General features: G+C 43.9%; 2 protein-coding genes across 13 annotated transcripts in view; one reads left to right on the forward strand and one right to left on the reverse strand.

Moving 5' to 3' along the window:
* MYO9A (myosin IXA) overlaps positions 1 to 5,648 on the reverse strand; it is a 137,780-nt gene extending 132,132 nt beyond the window's left edge. For all 11 annotated transcript variants that reach the window (XM_088656529.1, XM_088656530.1, XM_035132342.3 and 8 more), the window contains exon 1: positions 5,318 to 5,648. The gene's annotated coding sequence lies outside the window, so the exon portion shown is untranslated. The remainder of the gene's footprint in view (positions 1 to 5,317) is intronic.
* Positions 5,649 to 6,045: 397 nt separating this feature from the next.
* SENP8 (SUMO peptidase family member, NEDD8 specific) lies at positions 6,046 to 16,224 on the forward strand. 2 transcript variants are annotated; one of them, XM_060282372.2, is made up of 3 exons: positions 6,046 to 6,084; positions 6,994 to 7,137; positions 13,845 to 16,224. In XM_060282372.2, exon 3 carries the CDS (start codon positions 13,887 to 13,889, stop codon positions 14,520 to 14,522), a length of 636 nt encoding a protein of 211 aa, XP_060138355.1. In that variant the 5' UTR covers positions 6,046 to 6,084; positions 6,994 to 7,137; positions 13,845 to 13,886; the 3' UTR covers positions 14,523 to 16,224. The 2 variants fall into 2 exon arrangements, with proteins under 2 accessions (XP_060138355.1, XP_034987748.2); XM_035131857.3 differs by lacking the exon at positions 6,994 to 7,137.
* Positions 16,225 to 16,267: the final 43 nt, after the last annotated feature.

The following is a 16,267-nucleotide window of genomic DNA, read 5'->3' on the forward strand; positions in this document are numbered from 1 at the left end:
ACCCTAAAAGAATACAGCATGCCTAGAAGATTATAAAACTGACCAGAGGGACCATGACTCCCAAGACCTGCCATCAAATTCAACACATATAAATTAACAATTTTGAAGGAAGTCTTAAACAGCAAAATTTGACTTCAAAAGGAGAAATTCCAAAAAATGAGGGAAGTGATAAGAAAATTGAAAGAGAAAGGCAGAAAAGACAAATATCTTCAGAATGCTTGGAGTTTTTTCAAAACCACAATAATAGATGCTCAGTTTGAATATATAGGAAAGGTACCCCCAGGCTTAAAAAGGATGCAAGAAGCTTCAGAAAATGGATATCTCGTACAAAGGAGAACAAAAAGGAACTCAAATATTTGGCAAAATAAATGCCAGCAGGCAATGAGGGAAGTAAAAACAATGGTTTTTGAGGAGTACATGGATAAATGTTCAAAAAAATTATGATCAAGAAAATTATTATTGGAAAGTAACATGCTAGAAGCAAAAAAAACTGACTAGAGAAACAGTTGGACCTCTGGGCAACAAGGGAGTTAAAGGTGTGCTAAAGGGAAAAAGGGGGGGACTGCCGAGAAGCAGAATTAGCAGCATTTGTCCACAGTGGTAGGTATAAAGCAGACTCCTGTGCCTTAACTAACTTCCTGAGGAAAGGAGTGTAAGAACTGAGACAGAAAATATTGATAAGAAATGAAATTATAGGCCTTACTGATAAATTAAAAGCCAACAAACTGATAGGTTTAGAGAGTTCTTTACTCAAATATGAAATTGCTGATCTTCTAACAAAAATATGTAACTTGTCACTAACATCACCCTCTGTATCTGAGGACTGGAAAGCAGCCAATGTAGTACTGGTTTTTAAAAAGGGATCCCAGAAGGAATCCAGGAAATGACCAGCTGGTTTGTTCCAACATCTTTTGGGAAAACTGGTGGAAAACCAGTTAAGGACTGGAATGACGTACTTGCACCAGCTCCTCATCCTGCAACCTAGTCGTTCACTGGACTGCCCTGTGTTTGACCTTGGAATGTTCCTGGACCTTGCCTTTTGCATTGCCCCAAGGATTTGACTTCAGACCACGACCAGAAGAAGCCCACCAATAATTAACATCTCATCCTCCACCCCTGCTGGCCAACGCCCCTGCTTTACGCCTTCCATGGGCAGCAGCCTGGATGCCAAGACCAAGGTGCAGCTCATACAGGATGCCAGGATTCTGCTGAGGCACCCTCACTGTCTTTACTGTGGCCCATCCTCCTGCCTGGTAGACTCAGCTAGCCACCCTACTCACTCCCCTCAGCAGCTGCAGCAGCTGCCTCCTCTGCCACTACATCAGCCAAGGAGCAACTGAGGAAACTGGAACAGCTGTTGGTGGATGGGCTTGTAGCACAGTAAGAGCATCCTGAGCGTGGCAGTACTGCTGGACCTCCTGGTCAGCCTCTACACTGAGTGCAGCCATGACTCGCTACTCCAGAGGGACAAGCGCATCTCGAACTTCCTTGTTTCGGAATGGAGCTCCTGATTATTAAGAGCAACAGGGGCAAGTTCCTCATCAACAGTGCATAGGCAGCCTACCTAGAGTCAACATCCACATTACCACTTATAGGCCCCAAAGCCACCTAGTCTCCATCAGGGACATGATGAAGCATCTAAGCAGAGACATGATGAAAATGTTTATATATGCAGTGGAGACATTTCTATTATTTTCTTTTAATACCAAAACCCAGGATCAAGGCCATCCAATTAACCTGAATGTTGGTCAGATCAAAAGAAGTATTTCTCTACACAGCACAATGTTAAGCTATAGAGCTCACTGCCATGAGATCTAGTTATGGCCTCCAACTTTGATTTTAAAATAGATTTGGGACAAATTCATGGCTTATAAGACTATCAATGGCTACTGGACATGGTGGTGATACTGTCAGAGGGAGTATGCTTCTGAACACCAGTTGCTGCAATTCACAATGTGCAGAACGCTGTTGTACTCAGGTCCTGCTTGTGGACTTCCCAAAGGCATCTGGTTGGCCACCATGAGAACAAAATACTAGACTAGATGGGCCTTTGATCTGACATAGCAGGGATCTTCTTACATTCATATTAACACCAACTTATTACCAACTTATGGTAAGACATAACACAGTCATACTTGGAATAGACCAGGCCTCCCCAAACTTACTACGCTTTGGGCCGGTGCCTGAAGTGCTGATCGCGCGGAGGGTGGGGGAGCGCGTGGCCCAAAGGACCGATTTATCCAGCCCGCGGCGACCCCCCGCCTTCCGCTCTTAGCGGTGCGGCGCAGCTGCCCACTTCCGGCACTGGAAATACCTTGCGTGCATGTGCAAGCGTCATTTCCGGTGCACTTCCAGGTCGGGGGGAGGCCCGTGTGCATGCGCACAAGCTATTTCCGGTGCTCCTGTGACCTGGAAGTGCTCCAGAAATAGTATGTGCGCACATGTATGGGCACGCGCTCCCCACCCTCCGCGCGATCAGCACTTCAGGCACCGGCCCAAAGCGCAGTAAGTTTGGGGAGGCCTGGTCTATTCCAAGTATGACTGTGTTATTATACTACTGTAAAAAGTTCACATTTAAAACAATCTACCTTTTCTGAATCCTGCCACTTGCCATGTAATTCTATAACCTCACTGTCCATAAATGGAATATAGGTTGTCTTTATTTAAAAATTAACAAAGATTTTGTCTGAGTTTAGAAGTTTTAGTATCAATTTATAGCCAACATTTTCAATAGTATCTATTAAAGCAGAGCTACTGAAAGGACTGGGGAAGTTATACAGGCAGGTATTTATTTGATTTGTAGGACTTTCAATCGCCTGTGTTGAAAATATAATGGATGAAAATAAGTATGTTTTTTATTTTGCATCATGATAACTAAATCACATAAAATTTATGTAAAACATACATTGCTAGATACTAGCAGTACATAATTATATGTGGCTCTCTTTAATATTAAATGCAGCCGGTACATACCTGTTATGTAAGTCTTGGGTAATTTTCCTAATCAACAAAACTGAGACTAGGATCTAAAGCATAGTGCATCTAATTCTAGATACTCAAAGGGGCTTTCAAGTTGTGTTTCCAGCCTTCTACCTCATTGCCAATGTCACATAAAAGCCTGGCTAAATTGAGAGAACTGTAGAAAGCAGTTTGTGATACCACATGGTGGCCAGCTGTTTGGATAAAGAAAAGTATAAAAATCCTACTTGATGTGTGCAAGCCATTCAGCATGACTAGTCGTTTCTGCCTGACCATTTCTAGGTTTTGTACAAATTTTCAACATCTGAGGGCAAATAGCAAAATAATTTATTTGGTCTTGTTTCCATAGCATATTACCATGGAAGGCTTTTACTTCTTTCTGGATTATCTATGGACTTGCATGCTTAATAATGATAAACATAATCCACCCAAAGTTAAGAACTTTTCAATTCTGTTGGTATTGATGGAAGAAAGTCAAATGTTTATTTAGTAATTCCACAAATTAGAATGGATTTAGAAGAGCTTAACTTTGAAAAGGCTGTGGTCCCTTCCTTTTAAAAAAATAAAAATAAATCCACACCATCCTGCAAAGTGATCCTGAGCTACATTTTCACCTTTGCAGGACTCACATGCAAGTTCCTTAGAGTAATACATTCATTCTCCTACACTGCTGTATAACCATTTTTCCTCTTCTAAAAGGGAGCTTTGTTAATTTCATTTCTGCAGAAAACTAATTAAGGGTTTTTTTAAGGAGGAAAGGGTCAGGAGACAAATACACCACGTACAAGAGCAGTGGAGTGCACAGACTGAAATGTGTGTGTTTGTGTATTAAAAGGGAAGCTTGCTGAAATGGTTGGGGTGGGCTGGGATAGGGCGGCTTTTAGCCAATTTTCTGTTGATGCTGATGCCAAACACCCAGTCACTAAAGCCTGCTTTTAAGAAGGCTTTGAAAAAAGCACAACATGACACAAGAAAGAGTGGGGATTGCATGGCTTGTCATTACTGAAAGAGTAAAACAAACACCAGCTAACCCATGATATAAACCTTTTCACACTTGATGCTTCATTTTAAATGATTTTTACATTTAAGCCCAAAAGCTCTATATACAATGCTATCCACACTGCAGAGTCATGTTGAAAATACTCTTGAGGAAGACATAGCCACAACAAATTCTGTGCATCCTTTATAGCTTACAGTGATGTTTCAGTCCAACACTGCTTAGCAGTGATGTTACAGAATGTACTGATTTGTCTCCATACTGCAGTGTTCTAACTGCACAGCAAACCCACGGACTAAACTAAGAGTCATAGCTACTTCCAGAAATCCAGCTAAGTATAAGAAAAGGTTGCTTTGTTATCGAGTACACACAGCTGCAAAGAATAGAAGAAAAAACTGAAATACAAAAGTTTTTACTGACAAAGTCTTAAGGAAGTGGAAAATTCTGAAATTTAAGAGATGCAGGCAAAAGAACCTCTGTATCATGTAGGAGAGGGGGGAAAGTGTTTTTGGTTTTTTTCTTCTATCAGCCAGCCTGGCCAGGAATCTTTTCATTTGGATCACAATGGAGCAGCTGTAGCCCAGATTTCAGCCCCAGACACATGCAATGCAACAGCAACCATCATTTTTTCCCCAACAGTGCCAGAAATACAAGACACTGTAGCAGGGTTCCAAAAATGGATGATCTCATACTACATCCACACCGCAGGGATGGGGGTGGGTAGCGAAGTAGAAGGCTCCATGACCTTGCAAGCAGTTTCCAAAGGGGGGGGAGGTAATATCTAGAAGGGGGACTGGGGGAGGAATCTTTTAAATAAATTTCGTGAGAAACACGCAGAGGAACGCGGGAGCCCCTGACGGTGGACAGAACCAGCAAAGCCGGAAGGCAGAGGGAAGGCTACCAATGCCCTGGAATGAATGAACATCCCGCAGCTCCCTCCCACTCCGTTTAGGACGCAAGGGACTAGAAACCTGCCCAGCCACCCGCTCCGTCAGGATTAGAATCAGGATTAGGATTAGGACTAGGTCCCCCCCCCCCCGCTTCTCCCTTCCTCTCAACCATTTCCTCTTTTCCCGCCCGTCAGGTTACGAAGGAAGCAGGCGGCATCGGGGAGGCAGAGGCGGCAGCCTAGCACAGCCGCAGGTGCCGAGGCGGCGACCGGAGACCGTGAGGGGAAAGGAAGCCCGGCTCAGAAGGGCTCCGTCCGCGGTGCCGCGTCGCGCCCCCCCCCCGGCCGCTTCATAACCGGCTGCACTGAGAGTAGCAGAAGGAAGGAAGAGCCGCCAACCCGGCGGGATTGGGTGCCCGGGGACTCCGAAGAATGAGTGGAAAGCGCCTCACCTGTGGGTCGGGCGGGGCCGCCGCATCCCTCCGCTTATCGTGCCCCCTCACGGGCTGGGAGAGGCGGGGAGGGGAAGACGACGACGACCGCCAGCACCGCCGCGCCGCAGTCTCCGCCTCCTCCTGCTGCTGCCGCCTCGCGTCCGCGCTCCTCAGTCTCCCTTCCCTCGCCCCCACCCTCCGCTGCTCTGTGAGGAAGACGCCGCTTCGCCTCGCTCCTCTTCCCTCCCTCCCGCGCGCACACACAGACACACACACACGAAGGCACGCGCAAAGCCCGCCTCTCCAATCACGCCTCGTCGTCCCCCATCAATCCCCGCCCTTCGCTCTCTCTCTCGCGCTCTCTCTCGGGCCCCCTCCTCCGCCCGCCCCTCCCTCCTCCGCCGAGCTGTGAGAAGAACACGCCCAAGTCGCGCGCACGAGCGATCGAGCGAGGCTCGTGCTCCCTCCCACAGCCGCGCCCCAACCCAACCCGCACACTAAGCCCCGCCCACGCACCTAAAAGGCGAGGGAGGGGGCGCACGGGTGACAACAGCCGGAGTAGCTGCGCCTCCCACTCCCCCCTCACAACCACAGTCTGGGGCTCATTGGTCCCGTATGTTAATGAGCTCCCCTTTCCTTTTCCCACTAGTGCGGAAAGGGAGCAGTGGGGAGGAAGGGGAAGTTGCTTTCCTGTTTGACAGCCCTTGGGTTGCTAAGCTCGCCGTGCTTTACGGCCGCCCGCAGCCACCGCGAGAGCGTCGTGAGGAGAATGAGGCCGGCGCCAGGTAAGGTCTTCTTCTTGCGTGAAGTGTGTCAGTGCGGAGCAACGGCGGCGCCGCCGCGTGTGGAATTATCCTGCCTCTGGGGTAGAATATTATGGAGGAGGGCGATAGAGATAGAGCTGATCGATGATAAGCGTGCTACGGCGGTGGGTCGCGTGGGTCCCTTCCCCCCGCCGGCCTCTGGGCAGCGCTTCCCTCCGCCCCTCGGTGTCAGGGACCGTGGTCGGTGGTCGCAGCCTCCGCTCAGCCGAGTGGGGGGTGGCCTTTCGCTGCCAGAACTTGATCCCCTGGCCTCCAGGGTGCTGATTTTCAAAATGAAATAAAGTTTGACTTAATCATTCCAGAAACCTGCATGAATAGATTCATGTCCGCCAATAACGAAACTGTATTTTTAATGTTCATTACGTAGATATCAGTGCATAAGTACGGTAGTCGCAGCCAGTCTGCATTTCAATTGGATTTTGTGTTGGTGATGTTACCTAGTTGTTGTTGCTGCTGCTGCTATACTTTAGCTTTGCTGCAGGCCATGTACCTTAGGAATCGCTGTGCCAGATCCAATCATAGGCCGCTTGACTCAACCTCCAGAGCGGTTTACAAAAGATAAAGCAGTAAAATCAAGAAAACTTCATAACCCCACTTTAGAGCATACAAAAGTTAAAATGCTGAAACAGATTTAAAATTATCTCAACTTTCAAAGCATCTTGCTAGGCTTGTCTAAACAGGAACATTTATTGCATGTGCAGAAAAGCATAGCCCTCTCCTGCTTGCATTCCCAAACAAGGGAGCTTCTGTATAGCATTAGTAGCTCTTGACAGACTAATTCCCTTCATTAATTTGTTTAACTACCTCTAGTGGCAGTGATTTGTGTAAGTTTGATCATGTCCTTCCGTATTTGCATTTTTTTTTCTATAGGAAAAGGCCCCAAACATCGTGCTTGTTCCTAATAGGGGAGGTGCTACAGCCCCTATATTGTTGTTTAATCGTGTCCGACTCTTCGTGCCCCCCTGGACCAGAGCACGCCAGGCACTCCTGTCTTCCACTGCCTCTCACAGTTTGGTCAGTCAGACTCATGTTGGTAGCTTCGAAAACACTGCCCAACCATCTCATCCTCTGTCATCCCCTTCTCCTTGTGCCCTCAATCTTTCCCAATATCAGGGTCTTTTCCAGGGAGTCTTCTCTTCTCATGAGGCGGCCAAAGTATTGGAGCCTCAGCTTCAGGATCTGTCCTTCCAGTGAGCACTCAGGGCTGATTTCCTTAAGAATGGATAGGTTTGATATTTTTGGTTATTTTCTGCACCTCTTGCAACTCAGTACATTTCTTAAATAAACTGAAGGTAACCTAAGAAGCCATGCTTATGAGACATTAAAGAAATTCACACATTATGGCACATAAATGCATTTGGCAAGGCACAAAAAGATGGAAGTAAAAACATATAATCAAGTTGGCGCACTTATGAAATTAACAATGCAATCTTACACATTGCTCTCTAGTATGTATAACTAGCATCACGTCCTTAGATATTAGCTTCTTACTGCTTATTAATGTGCTTGACAGGCCACAATAAATCTATTAGCATTTTAAGGTGCCAGAAGACTCATGGTTTTGTTTTGTTTTTTAACAATAAACAAGCAGTTGGGTTGGAGAGGAGAGAAGCACCCATTTTCCATGTTAATAGTTTGTTGTGGTATAAACTTGTGCGTAATAAATATGCTAATATTTAAGTGACACAATACTTTTGGGTTGTGTTTTTCTGTAACAGACTAATCTGAGCAACCACCTATAGCAGGCATCCCCAAACTGTGACCCTCTAGATGTTTTGGCCTACAACTCCCATGATCCCTAGCTAACAGGACCAGTGGTCGGGGAAGATGGGAATTGTAGTCCAAAACATCTGGAGGGCCGACGTTTGGGGATGCCTTGACCTATAGGGTTGTGGTACATCAAGAAGTAAGCTCTGCTGAGTTCAATGGGCCACATTCCCTTGGTAGTTATGGTATTATATACAAAATTTGAAAAAGCATATGTTGTAATAAAATCTGTTAAATCTTTCAGGTGTCACAATACTTATTTTTTCCCTTTTTGTTGCTGCAACCAACAAATATAATTACCTCTCTGAAAAAGGTTAAAACCTTAGATTGTTCATGGAAACAGACTGGGAGCAAATATCGCCATTTTGAAACTGGAGAGGTATGTTCCCTTCTGTTGGCCCTACTTAGCAATCTAGACATAGCATTTTCAACCATCTGCTCATTATGGTAGTCCAAATGAGATGCTACCAAAATATGGATAACTGTGGCCACGCTGTCTCTGTCCCCAAGGGCTATGACTGGTGCTTTCAACCCAACTGATGAAGGTACTTCATGCCACAGAATATACTTTAGTCTCCAAAGACAAAGGTAGACCTACTAACACCCTCAGACTATGTGTTTGTGAACACAGACTATGTGAAAACTTGTGTTTTCTGAGGGAGTGTGGCCTGAGCATCCTTCAGAAATATTGTAAGAGCTACCTGTTAGGAAAGAGGCCACATCTCAGTGTTTGAGGCTAAGATTTGTTTGGAGAAGGTTCCAGGCTTGATTTTGGGTATCAGCAATAAAATTTCTACCTTGCCATCATGTGGGAAACTTGCTGGGCCTAAAAAAGCCCCTGGCATGCTTCCCCCCCTTGCTAATTGTAGGCTCCATTTCCTCTCTGTTCTATAGCATATACCATATGCTTTGTCACATCTCCCAGGAAACTGAGTTGGTGTTCAACAAGGATTTTCTTTAGATGTGGGATTTATATGGTGAGTCACTGTCAAGAGGTTTCAAGTAACAGCTAATAGAACGAGCAGTGCTTCTTTTCTTTTGGGAACAAATATATGCAAGAGACTGCCAGTTATGTGCTCTGGGAGAAAACTGAAAAACTACTGCATTGCTGTAAACATGAGTTTGCAGGTGTTTAAGCAAAGAACAGAATGCAGATTAATTCTGTAGCTGTGCAAGGCCTGGTGGTTAAATTTTGAAGTTTGTGGCCATTGGCCATCAGCATATCTTGTGGCAGCAAATTCTATAGGTTAACTATGTGCCGTGTTAAGTAGTACTTATTTTTCTTTAACAAAATGTACATAACACTTGATTGTAAGAAAACCTCTAAGTGGTTTACTTCCTTCTGTCTGACCTGAATCTCCTACAATGAAACAGAGAAGAACTCTCTATCTACATTTTCCATACCATGCATAATTTCAGATCTCTAACATCTTTCCTCTTTCCTCACCTTTCTTCTGACCTAAAACCCCAAAAACGTACATTTCCTCATATGGGAATTGCTCCACCTCCTATTTCATCTTAGTTGCCTTTTTCTGCATCTTTCCCGGATCTACAATATCCTTTTTTGAGACGTAGTTGTATTGCATTACAATATTGGCAGTTTTGTTTTTTATTAATTTCATAATAATTCCTAGCCTGGAATTAACCTTCTTCATAGCTGTTGCACACTGGTGCATTTTTTTCTTTGGATTCTCCACATGACCAAGATCTCTTTCCTGGCCAGTCATCACCAGCTCAGACTCCATCAGCATGTATGTGAAATTGGAGCTTTTTGACCCAATGTGTATCATTTTACACTTAACTTCATATTGAAATGTATTTGCCATGTTATTGCCTATTCATCCAAATTGGAAAGACCCTTTAGGGGCAATCTGCAATCTCTTTTTATTTTTAAAATTCTGTTGTCAGCAAACTTGGCTACATTACTGACCATCCCTAATTCTAAGTCATTTATAAGCAAATCAAAATCCCAGGAGTGATTCTTATTTAATCTTTAATTTGTCAATAAGGTTTAGAAGTTCATTTATTTTGTCGTCACTATTTGCCTCAGGTCTTCAGCCTCCCCCGTCCTGCAAAAAGTCAGTTCAGATACAGGTATCTGCCCTTCATCTTCCACAAGATGTAGGGCAGGGGCAAATAATTTATTCAGGTTTTCTTCAATGTCTTTATTCTCCTTCAACACAACTTTTAAATTCCTTTTTGTCCAGCAGTCTAACCACCTCACCAGACTGTTTCCTGCTTCTGTTGTATTTAACTATTTTTTATTGTTGGTCTTAATGATCTTAGCAATATATTCATCAAATTCTATTTTTGTATCCTTAATTACCTGCTTGCATTTTTGTGGGTGCATGTTTGTAGTTAAATTTATTCTTCTAATTTGAGGAAGATTTCCATTTTCTGAAGGAAGTCTTCTTGCCTCCAATAACTTCCTTGACTTGACTTCTTCACCACACTTGGCACAAGAATAGATTATAATGGCATTTCAAGGATACTCATACATTAGAAGAGATCATTAGAAGAGAATCACAATCTTCTAGGATTCAATGCCAGACATTCCCTTTCAAATCATCATGGAAAATGGTAGATTATTTAATTGTGAAGACTGGTAAGGTTGATAATTGTTTCTTGGGGTCTGGCCTTGTCTTGAAAGTTGCACTTATGGCTGCAATTAGGAAACAACCTCTTTTGTGAAATGGGTTGTTTGTTCAGGTTTATTTAGAACGGGTTCTCAAGCTGTAGTTTGTGAACCACCAGTGGTCCACGAGCTCCACTCAGGTGGTCTGCAGGAGGCAGGGGGGACACGGACAGCTAGATGTTAATAAGTTAGCCAGCATCTGAACACATTAGCTATTCCTTGCCTTGGCCCTGTCTACCCACAGGTCAGTACTAAACCCCAGCGTTAAGTGAAGTCATGTGATTTGAACCACCTATGGAATCCCTGGCGGCTAAGGGTGCAACGGGGTTTCTGCTGATGATTTTGAGTAGCTGCACACAGCCACGGTGCGATCAAGTTGGTGTGAGAGCTCCTGCGGAGAGGCACAAAAGGAATTTTGCAGGATTAACTCTCAGCCCTCTGCCTGAGAGTTTTAAACCACCCGGTACCTGGACTTGCAGTGGAGCCCATATCCCCACCTGCAAAGAGAGTTAAAGAACAGTGAGGTCAGCACCCCTTCTCTGAGATTGCTTTGGGTTGTTTTTCACCTGTGAATATATACACTCAGCATTAAGAAAGATGATTGCGTAATCCACCAAGATCCTTCACAATTTTCAAGTGGTTGGGGGGGGGATTTGAGAATAGATAGCTTTGTGTACGATTCCATAAGCCACAGCAGTTCAGGACTCCAGCAGTAGTTTCCAGTATTATCTGCTAGCAAACTCTGAGGATTACTCACGTGTGTAAAAGGTGTTGTTTTTGCAGCCATAAACATCGGAACCAGCCCTGCCTTTTTTCTTATTTTGAATCTCAAGGATGATTAAGAATAGAGCTGGCTGAGTGACAAGTTGTGTTAGGTAACTGTAACTGCTCCCCTTACATTTTATTATATGTTTGATAACACTCAACTGGAATGATCAGTGCCTTGTGCATTGGTTGGAAAGACATTTCATTTTGACATACAGTATGTGGAAAATTCTAGACGCTTAAAAGAGTATACAGTATATAAAAAATCTGGTTCCCTGGAGATGTTCCCTCCCACTGGTATATGCATCCAGTATGTTTCATGTATATCACTTTAGTTTCCTTGTACTGTACAGATCTTAAAAGGATATTGCTTATTTTTTGACGTAACAATGCTTGACAAGGTTCACTGGTTCATCTGAAGTAGTAGTGGGTAAATTTGACTTCTATTTGTCCCATAATCATTTATACTGCAGTTATAAGCGTCCCACTTCCTTCCTGATGAGTAAATAAACCAGCACATTTGAGTTCATTCCTGCTGAATTGGGTGGGTGCACCCTGGTTTGCACTGAGTCATGCCAGAGGGACAATGTTTGCAGTGTGCAAGCTGTGCTTTCAGAAGGCTGGACCAGATCCTGGGTGATAAAGAGTTGATATTTACAGAACATGAAGCCTCAAATAATTTCACAGCTACATTCATTTTACCAGTAAGCCCTGTTGAACTCTACAAGTCTCTGATTTCAGGGCTAATCTGGGGCTGATTAGTACTGGTAATTAAAAATATGCTCTCAAGTTCAGTTGATGTTAGACCACCTGTCGTGGAGCATCCTGCATATCAGATTATTGTTTCCTACCTGGCTTCTGCTTTCACTTCCTATTGCACTCTTGCCAACCTTCCTCATAATGAGAGCACTCTAGAATCCCTTCCAGTTTATCTGGAAAGACAGTTCAGTTTAGAGAAGCAGCGTGGGCATGTTGGATGCCACAGTTAATATGAAACTAGAAGTTATACTGGATACAGGACAGGTGCTAAAAACTGCAGCCATGTGTCCTGCACTCCTTAGGTACATTTACACATGGCAGCATGCCACCATTTCCTCATTCCTGCGCCATACAACTGGCAGCTTTGGCAGGAATTGAAGAAATGGAGGAAAGGCATCTGTAAGCGTGCAGAAATGTTCTTGAGAGAAGACTCTGCATGGGGCTGTCATTTTCAGCAGCAGCCCCATGCCTGGCATAATGTCTAGTTGCAGCCTGAAGGCAAATCCTGAAAAAGTCTATTGAATAGAAGAGAAGGCGGTTGTGGAATTTTTCCTTCCTGCTGCCTAGTGGGTTTGTTAGAAGAAAGGCGGAAAGTTCTCTGGAATTGTTTTTAAATAAAGCATGCAGCATAAGTCCATCACTTGCTAGGGTGCTTTCTATAGTGCCATGGGCTGTCCTCTCGTGTTTTAAAAATAACTTTGAATATTTAAAGGAGCCATCTTAATGATCGACTAAGTAGATCTGTTTTATTTAAGCAAGCCTTGGTATTTGAATCTGTGTGTCATCAACTATATCACATCTTATTTCAGATCTAGCTGGTAAATTATGCCATAAAACTACTTACTTTAAAGTGGTTTGCTACATGTGACTTTCCCCCTGATTTTGCTTTTTTGTCCATCTAGAGGAAGTAGTGTCTCTGGTACTGGCACAAAACTTATACAGCCTTGCAGATTCTAGTATTGGTTTAAAAATAGAAGTTGTACCTCATCCCCTCCCGTGGACTGTAATGGAATGTTACTGTTTAGTGGTTTATTGTGGTACCTTACATAGTTCTACCTGGCCTTATTTGCAATACTTAGGCTTGTTTCTTTGGTCTGTTATTCTGGTATGTCTTTTATTTAAGTTTATATCCCTCCTTTCCTCCAAAGAGCCTTAAGTGATATACTGTACATGTCCTTTTCTATCCTCACTACAACCCTGAAAGTTAGATTAGGCTGAAATATGGCAGCTGTAGGTGAACCTGTCCCTTTTATTTTGGTTGTAGCTGAACTAATTGGTTCTCCTGTTTACCAGTTACAAGTATCCACAAAAATGATGGCTGGGGAAAGAATCTCTGGTCTTTTAATAAGAAGGATGCCTAGCAGCACATATCCAGTCCCACATAGGCAGAAGTTTAGAGAAGGCAACTAACAGCAGAGTCTTCTGCTGTTTGTTCCTTCTCTGTACTCCAGTACAATACCCTCAAGCTCTCCAGCAAGCTCCCAGAATTTGAGAGAGGGACAGGATCTTCCCTCACCTATGCTCAGGTTTGAGTATGAAAAGGATTCTTCTCCCACTGTTTCTTACCTTTTCCCTACCTCAGGGAGACTAAATGCTGTTTCTTCCTCTTCTGCATGTGCCAGAAAAATTTGGGGGGGAGGGAGTTTGGTGGCAATCCTAATCACATAGGGAGGCCAATAAGACCCTCAGCAGGTTAACTGGCACAATTCCATGACTGTGTTGGTCATCTTCGGCAGTGAGAAAAGCCCAACCTATTTTAATAGTAATCTGTTCTTTTCACCTTTGATTATTTTAGGCATTGGTATTTCTCTGGCTGCCGTGAGTCTGCCTGGATAGAATGGACCCTGTTGTCCTAAGTTACATGGACAGTTTGCTGAGACAATCAGATGTCTTGTTGCTGGATCCTCCCTGCTGGCTCAACGACCACATCATTGGGTTTGCCTTTGAGTACTTTGCCAGCGACCAGTTCCAAGACTTCTCTGATCAAGTGTGCTTCGTTGGCCCCGAGGTGGCTCAGTTCATCAAGTGCACGAGCAGCCAAGAGGAGCTGGCCCTATTTCTTGAGCCTTTGAACCTCCTCCACAAGAAAATAGTGTTCCTGGCCATCAACGACAACTCCAGCCAGGCTGCTGGCGGCACACACTGGAGCCTACTAGTTTACTTCCAAGACAAAAACCGCTTTGCTCACTATGATTCCCACACCAGGAGCAACTCTGCCCATGCCAGACGGGTAGCAGGGAATTTGGAGGTCTTTCTCGGCAAGAAAGGCAAAGTTGCCTTTGTAGAGGAGAAGGCCCCTGCCCAGCAGAATAGCTATGACTGTGGGATGTACGTAATCTGTAACACAGAAGCTCTGTGTCAGGAATTTTTCCGGGGACAGCAGCAGCCAGTGCTTCAGCTCCTTACTCCCTCCTACATAACAGGCAAGAGAGAAGAATGGAAGGAACTCATTGCTAAGCTGTCCCAGAAGTGACCTGCCAGTCTCCAATTATTGTCGTTCTTGTCTTGCTCTCAGTGCCTGAGAGGAGGGAAGCTTGTACATAGGGTTTTCCCAACAGAAAGAATGTATTTATGTTTCTGCACTGCCTTTATTCTGCTGCTGATCAGAATAGAGCTGAGTCGTAGGAAAGGTACATTTCTTCCCTGAAGTGTTGGGCAGTTCTGGCTTTGGCCATTTATCCCACCCCCTTCCAATATCCCAAAAAATTCTCACAACACCCAACTTCTTTGTGTGTGGTCAATTTTCAGTGATGTCAGTGACATTGTATATTTCTGCCTTTATTCAATTGTTTCAGCCATCTTTCAAAACTCATGCAGAAACCACCAGAAGTCAGATAAGATGTGATAATGGTACCAGCCATCTTGTTTCAAAACTCCCCAAAACATTGTTCCTGCTTTTCTGAATAAGGATTGTTGTATTAAATGTTTTGACTACCTTGAGAAAATTGTACACATCAGTATGATGACAAAGAATTTCTATATTGTAAACCTTGCTGGCAAGAAATACGGTCGTTTCTGCTGTTGAGTTTCTAGCAGTACTTCCTGCATCACTTTGATGTGTTTAGCTGGACTTAGTTCCTAGAACTAAGGATTTCTGGATACACTTATGAAAACAGGAGGGCAGTTTTGTATATCTGCATTTATTAGGAGCACGGATTGGCTTTGATTCCACTACAACAGCAAGTGGACAGCAGCTTGCTTCATTAATCTGCTCTATGCCTTGTGGGGAGTAAGTTGGGAATCCGAAACTTAGAAAAGCAGCATACTGGTAACAAAAGGAAGCAATGGATTCATTAGTCCTCTTGATGTGTCTCCTGCTTGCAGTTACTCTTCACCAGTAACAATATGTGGGGTGGTAGGGGAACTATCCTCAGCTGCATATGACACCCTTCTATTGCTGGGTAACATTGGATTGCTTCCTTCTGTGAAACATGCAGCTTTGCTTAAAAAAAGTAAGTGGATCTATCCTGTTGGATCGCATACCCTGGTGGGTGGTGGAGCCCAAATGGCTGTATCCTTTGTTTTTCCTGCTAGCTTTCTTTTTAAAAAAATTACCAAGAAATGATGCCTTAGCCACACATCCTATTTCCTAATGCTGCACAAGGAAACACAGCAAACAAGTTCTGCAATTATTCAAGTGTGTGATGGCACTGTTGGGGCAGAAAAGCTTTAATCATTTTTTCATTGCACATGTGTAGAGAGGAGGCCTGATGACTTTTACTCCGTTTAGGAAAATCTGCAGCCAAAAATAAAGAGAATTGGCACTTCTAAGTGTTGTGTTCAGGTTTATCATGGGGGCTTTTGTTCTCTTAGCTCCCTTAAATAAGCAAGGGATGTGTAGGATACATACATAACAGGAAGGAGGAGGAGGAAGGTCTTAGAGCAAGCATCCCTAGAACAACTGCTCTGTGCATACCTGCTGTCAACCTGCTGTTGTGCCTGGCTAGAACAAACTCGTTAGACTCAAGCCCCTTCCATTTGTTTATTGTTGCCCCAAAAGAAAATGAGCCTATCTACCGTAGCAGCCTGTCAAAATATTTGTGGAAGAGTAGTGTAACATAAAAAATTGAATCACAGTGAAAGCAAAGAGTATGAGTTCATTTTTGTAGTGGGGGGGATGTTCAGAACAAATTAAGACTTCAGAAAAGTTTAATAAATAGCTATATGTTCCTGCACATGTCTGCTTTCTGTTTGATTCCAGTTGCTGCTAATGGAATT

The sequence above is a fragment of the Zootoca vivipara genome, chromosome 13 (genome assembly GCF_965207765.1).
Source record: "Zootoca vivipara chromosome 13, rZooViv2.hap1.1, whole genome shotgun sequence".
Classification (NCBI taxonomy): domain Eukaryota; kingdom Metazoa; phylum Chordata; class Lepidosauria; order Squamata; family Lacertidae; genus Zootoca; species Zootoca vivipara.

Excerpts from the sequence above, each read along its gene's own strand:
- SENP8 (XM_060282372.2), top strand. The coding sequence starts at position 13,887 with ATGGACCCTGTTGTCCTAAGTTACATGGACAGTTTGCTGAGACAATCA.